We start from the raw sequence: 5449 nt of genomic DNA, 5'->3' as shown, positions 1-5449 counted from the left end.
CACAGCAACCTCCAACTCCTGGGCTCAAGCGAGTCTCCTGCCTCCGCCTCCCAAGTAGCTGGGACTACAGGCGCCCGCCACAATGCCTGGCCATTTTTTGGTTGCAGCCATCATTGTTGTTTGGCAGGCCCGGGCTGAGGATTCGAACTCGCCACCTTAGGTGTATGTGGCTGGTGCCTTAGCCGATTGAGCCACAGGCGCCAAGCCATCCCTGATGTTTCTTAATTTAAGGGCCACTCCCTCATAGACGTAGAAGTTTTGGGTCTCTTCAGCAGGGACAAGACCAAAAGCATTGAATTTGGTAATATGTAAACCACTATTCTTAGATTCATGTAGGGTCATTAGAAGGTGGGTGACATGTTTGAAAACATAATGAGGAGGTTAATGTACTAATCTGCTAATTCTGTTTCCTTCTGAATTATGTCCTTCTTCCTACCCATAAAGTGTGCTTGGCTTTCTTGCCTACCATAATTGGGCATCTTTCCTTCCTCAGAGAATACAGAGGCAAGGATGTGATTACAGTTATAACTGTGGACATAATGCTGATTTTTATGCAGAAAGACTGTTGACCCTTGGTCCTACATTCCAAACAATCTAGCAGATTCCATGTACGTGTAGTTATACATGCTTGTACACTCACAGATTGGATGATGGTTAAGGAAACAGAATGAAGCCACCTGTGGTGGCTCATACCTATAAACCCTGCCACTTTGGGAGGCCAAGGTGGGAGGATCACTTGAGGCTAGGAGTTCAAGACCCGCCTGAACAAGACTTAGACCTCATATCAAAAAAATTTTAAAAATTAGTCAAGCATGGTGGTACATGCCTATAGTCCCAGCTGGTCAGGAGCCTGAAGCAAGGAGATTGCTTGAGCCTAGGAATTTGAGGTTACAGTGAGCTGTGGTGACATCGCTGCACTCCAGGCTGAGTGACAGAGTGAGATCCCATCTCTAAAAAAAAAAAGAGAGACCAGTATTTTGTTAGGAATATAGTATTGTCACAGCATGGCAGAGCTTGAAGTAGTTGACAGAATAGCTGCCCCAAGGGAAGTAAGAACCCCTGAAATGTACCTCCATGCTGACATCATTGCCTTGACATCAGACAGATGTGTGTCTTAGGCCCTGAATTGCTCAGAGTGACAGAAAGGGCCAAAGAAGCAGGTCAGACCAGAATCATCTTTCCAAACTGCCTTCTCTCAATTACACGCCCACCAGGAAAGGGAAGAAGCTCAGGACTCCTTCCCCCTTTAGCCACTCAAGGAAGCAAGTGTTCCTATTACATGGCAGGATTGTTTTGGTCCCAGTGAGTCCCTCTGAGTCACCCAGTAGCCTTTGACAAGTGCTAAAGTTGGAAGGGGTGAGAGAGAAACCCATCTGACTTCCTGAGATTCTCACTGTTGAATTCTAGAGGAGCACTTCAGGGGCCTGGGGCATGACAAGACCTTGCTGGCTCCTGGATCAAAGTGGTTGAGTGACCCTTAAAGAAGGAAGAATGTGCCAGGAGGCAGGTGGGGCCCTCTCCCCAGCACAGAGACCCTGTTGCCCTGGCGGCATGGAGAGAGCGTAAGGAGACTGACAGGGAAATTGCTTTCTAGCTTTGTGCTGGAGTTTGGTCCAGGAGGGAAGGGAAGTCAGGCTGACCCCAGTATAGACCCAACACATCCTGGTTATGACCCCCTTTGAACAATAGCTTTTAGAAGGGACAGTATCAGTTGTTGTGTGACAGGGACCACCTGTCTGCTCCCACAGCAAAATTGCTATGCCCCCTCCCAGGCATATATCCCTGTTCCTTCCCACTGGCCCCTGTGGGTAGGTGATGAAAGCAGCAGGTGCCACCCCACAAGGATCTGAAAACAAAGCTGCTCCATTCAGGAGTTTGGAAAAGAAAGTTATTAGTGTGATTACCCAGCCAGAGGTTTTGAGTTCTGAACATAGTGGCGGGGGGGTGGGCAGCATACACTACCAAGGCCGTGTATCATTCATCATTCATCATTCATTCCTAGGACATGGAATGGGGCCTTAAAGGGACTTTTCTTTCTTTTTTTTTTTGAGACAGAATCTCACTATGTTGCCCTTAGTAGAATGCCATGTGTCACAGGTCACAGCAACCTCCAACTCTTAGGCTTAAGTGATTCTCTTGCCTCAGCCTCCCAAGTAGCTGGGACTACAGGTGTCTGCCACAACACTTGGCTATTTTTTTGTTGCAGTTGTACTTTGACAGACCTAGGCTGGATTCAAACCTGCCAGCCTTGACGTATATGGCTGGTGCCCTAGCCGCTGAATATGGGTGCTAAGTCAGGGGACTTTTCCACTGTATATTGCTGACTATATACTGGTGGCTATATATTGTTGAATGAAAAGGGGACTTAGAATTAAATAGATTTAAATCTATCTCTAATATTCTGAAACACCCTTGCTGTGTGGGCATGCTGCCTGTCCAATATGAAGAATTCCCACCTAACAGCAGTAGGTAAGAAGCAGGGGCTTCCAGGCCCCACTGCATTTCCTCAGAGGTGGCCTCAGTAACCTGTATGAAAGACTTTTGCGGGGTGCTGGACATGAAGTGAATCTAGGTCCTGGTTTGGAATTGCTCTTGCAGGAGCCCTGGACGAACTTCACTTTGAAACTCTGTTTCACTCCCATTCCTGTGTCCTGTTTTCCCTGGGGGACCTTGGCCCAGCCCTTGCAGAGCGTAGGATGAGGAGAAAGCAAACTGCCCTCCCTCCCACCTGGAGAAGTCACTTCACTCTTCTCCCAGAAGTGGAGCTGGCAGCTCTGTCACTCAGGGTCCTCAGCCCACACCCCAGAACTTAAGCAGCCTCTGAGGACCTCCCTGTACCACTGGCAGATAGTCCTCCCAACCTCAGGCGCCTGGCCACCTCTAATCCTGCGTCCTCGGCTTGGACGGTAGAAGCCCCCAACTGAAGGCTGAAGCCTGCCTGAGGGAACTAGAGGGTTCTTGAAGCTCTTGCCCCACATGTGACCTGTCACCTGGAACCAGCTGCAGCCCCCATCCTCGCCTGTTCTTGCCTGGGGGTTATGGGGCTCCCAGGGTCACACAGCACTACATGGAAACTATTCTTCAGGGCAGCTCTCCTTGGCTTTTTTATCCTTTGAATCATGCATTTTTCTGTCCATATTTGGAGGTGATTTGGTTTCTGGGCAGTCATCCAGGGCGAGTGTGCAGGAGGAAGCACAGCTGAGCAGCCTCGCTCTGCTCACGGGGCAGTCTTCCACCCCCTCCTAAAGGGCCCCAAGGAGATCATCAGGGATGGATGCTGAGCTGCTGGGAAGGGAGTCCAGGGTCTGTTTTCCCTTTTAGTCCCCAAGAGAAGAATTCTTTCTCAGATGTTGTGGTTGCAAAGTATTTTTGCCATTGCTTTGCACAGACTTCCCCTCCTGACTTCCCCCACTTTCCTGAGAATTTCCTTCACTAAATGGAAAGCCTTCAGCATTCATTCCAAGCCTCCCTCTTCCTCCCTCCCTACAGAAAAAGAAAAATAAGCAAACAGTAGCATTGGCCTAGGGTCCCTCAAGGGAGCTTCCCTTAGAGGTGAGCTGTGTGAGCCCCTGCCTGGAGGGGCTGTTAACAACATTGTTATTAGACTCAGGCTAACTGAACATTTTTTGCTCAAGGCTCTGTACAGAGCGTTGTGCATAAACACTCTGGTTGGCAAGGCAAAACTAAAACAGGAATTGAGGAGAGACCAATTAAGCCATATGTTGAGCTCTTACAGAGAGTGGGTCCCTGGCTTTAAAAGTGGGAGTTCTGCACAGCAGGGAACTGGTAGACCTGGCAGAGAATTGCTATCCTCAGCTCACCCAGGGCAGTGAGGTTTGGGGCAGGGTGGGGGAGGAGCATCTTTTCAGCTCAAATGTGAAGTCCCAAGGTATCAGAAGGTTTCTATGGAATGACAGCTTTCCTTTCCCCTTTCTCCAGGGTCGAGTTCCAGAATAAATTCTACAGTGGGACCGGTTTCAAGTTCCTGCCCTTCTCCTTCGAGCACATTCGGGAAGGGAAGTTTGAGGAGTGAGCCCCTGCTAGGATATGTGCCCTGAGCCGCCCTCCTGCCTCCCTCCACAGTGACTGGTTGTGCTCCTTTGCCTGTTGGTTGTGATCCCTGGGCACCAGGGCATGTGCCACCTCTTTCTGTGAGTCATTTAGCTAGAACCCACCCTCCATAGGCCTCCCACCACCCCTGGCTCTGTGTGCAGTGTAGTGATTTCTGGAAAGAAGCTGGGCACTGGCTGTCACTCATACCAGCTGAGCACCAGTGTTGCCCTCCTGGCCTCCAGCCAGCTTCTCCATCTCCTGCTGGTGAACTGTCTGTGGTTCACACAAAAGCTTACAGCCCTTTGGGCTCCCACACCTGTCATGGATAGAACGAGCATCCATGCCACCCACATCTAGACTTTGGGTCTCCTGCACCTGTCACTGAAGGGAACACTCTTTAACATGTCCTATCCTCGGGTTAGCAGGGATGGGTCCAGGAAAATGATCCTTTACCCACCCCCTTTGGGGCTTGTTAATCAGGAATTTAGCTTGAACCCAACTGGGCCATCATGAGTGGCTTCTGTCATCCCCTAACCTTACACTCCCATCCTCCCCCTCTTCCTGTGCGCACCCGCACAGCATCACACAGCTGGGAGTGCTTCAAACAGAGGCCTGGACTGGCTCGTCAGCACACAGTGTTCCCTCCATTGAATTGGCCACTTCCCAGGCCTTGCATGGACCCTGCCCTGGGCCGGAGTTCAGACTGATGCTCTTTCCTGGTGGAGACCCCGAGATCTTCCCTACCCCAATCATGATGTCTTGAGTGTCAGGCTATAGTCACCACAGCTGGTTCTGTCCATAGCCTGCCTTGCTGTCCCTCTCAGTGCCCCCTCCCCACTTCCAAACTGACTCCAGGTCTCAGGAAGGGTGTCCTGGGCAGGGAAGGTCAGCATCACAGTTGATTTATATGGGATGACTGCCAGTGCTTATGGCTGTGAGGACTGCACAGCCCTGTCAAGGGGTCCCATCCCCTGTCGACCCCCACACCGAGCTGTGGTCTTAGAGCCTTCTAATCATGTGTTGAGCAGCAACCTTGGCTGCCCTAGCTAAATTCATGCCCCTGCCCTCAGTGGTAGAGATAATCCCCTGAATCAGCCAGACCCGTGCCCTCCTCCCACCCTGGCTTCTCTGTGTGAGCTGCTCAGAGCTGCCCACACAAGTCTCCCAGCTGGCCTGGCCCTGGGCATAGGACACTCTGCCCTATCTTCACTGTGTGCCGGCCTATTGTGACCTGACCTGGCCCTATGCAGAGTCCCCTCCCCTCTTGTCCTGCGTTTACAGGATGATCTTTGCTCTGTTTACAGTGGGGTTCAAAGCAGAGTTCTTTGTCAGGGAACCTGCCCAAGGCCCTTCTGTTCAGACATTCCTGTGCTGAATAAAGTATGTTTGACTCTTC

The 5449-nt window shown here is 50.8% G+C and overlaps 1 protein-coding gene across 3 annotated transcripts in view; it reads left to right on the top strand.

Annotated features, from left to right (window-relative positions):
• ATP6V0A1 (ATPase H+ transporting V0 subunit a1) overlaps positions 1-5449 on the top strand; it is a 68782-nt gene extending 63333 nt beyond the window's left edge. For 2 of the 3 annotated variants that reach the window (XM_003786334.3, XM_023511261.1), the window contains exon 21: positions 3940-4437. In XM_003786334.3, the coding sequence (XP_003786382.1) occupies positions 3940-4033 (94 nt within the window). In that variant the 3' untranslated portion in view covers positions 4034-4437. Of the gene's footprint in view, positions 1-3939 lie in introns of all 3 variants that reach the window. The other variant, XM_003786335.3, reaches the window with a different exon arrangement.

This window comes from Otolemur garnettii, unplaced genomic scaffold (assembly GCF_000181295.1).
Source record: "Otolemur garnettii isolate 467f Iridium unplaced genomic scaffold, OtoGar3 scaffold00018, whole genome shotgun sequence".
NCBI lineage: Eukaryota > Metazoa > Chordata > Mammalia > Primates > Galagidae > Otolemur > Otolemur garnettii.
The sequence above is the reverse complement of the archived record's forward strand: the minus strand, read 5'-3'. Positions and strand labels throughout refer to the sequence as shown.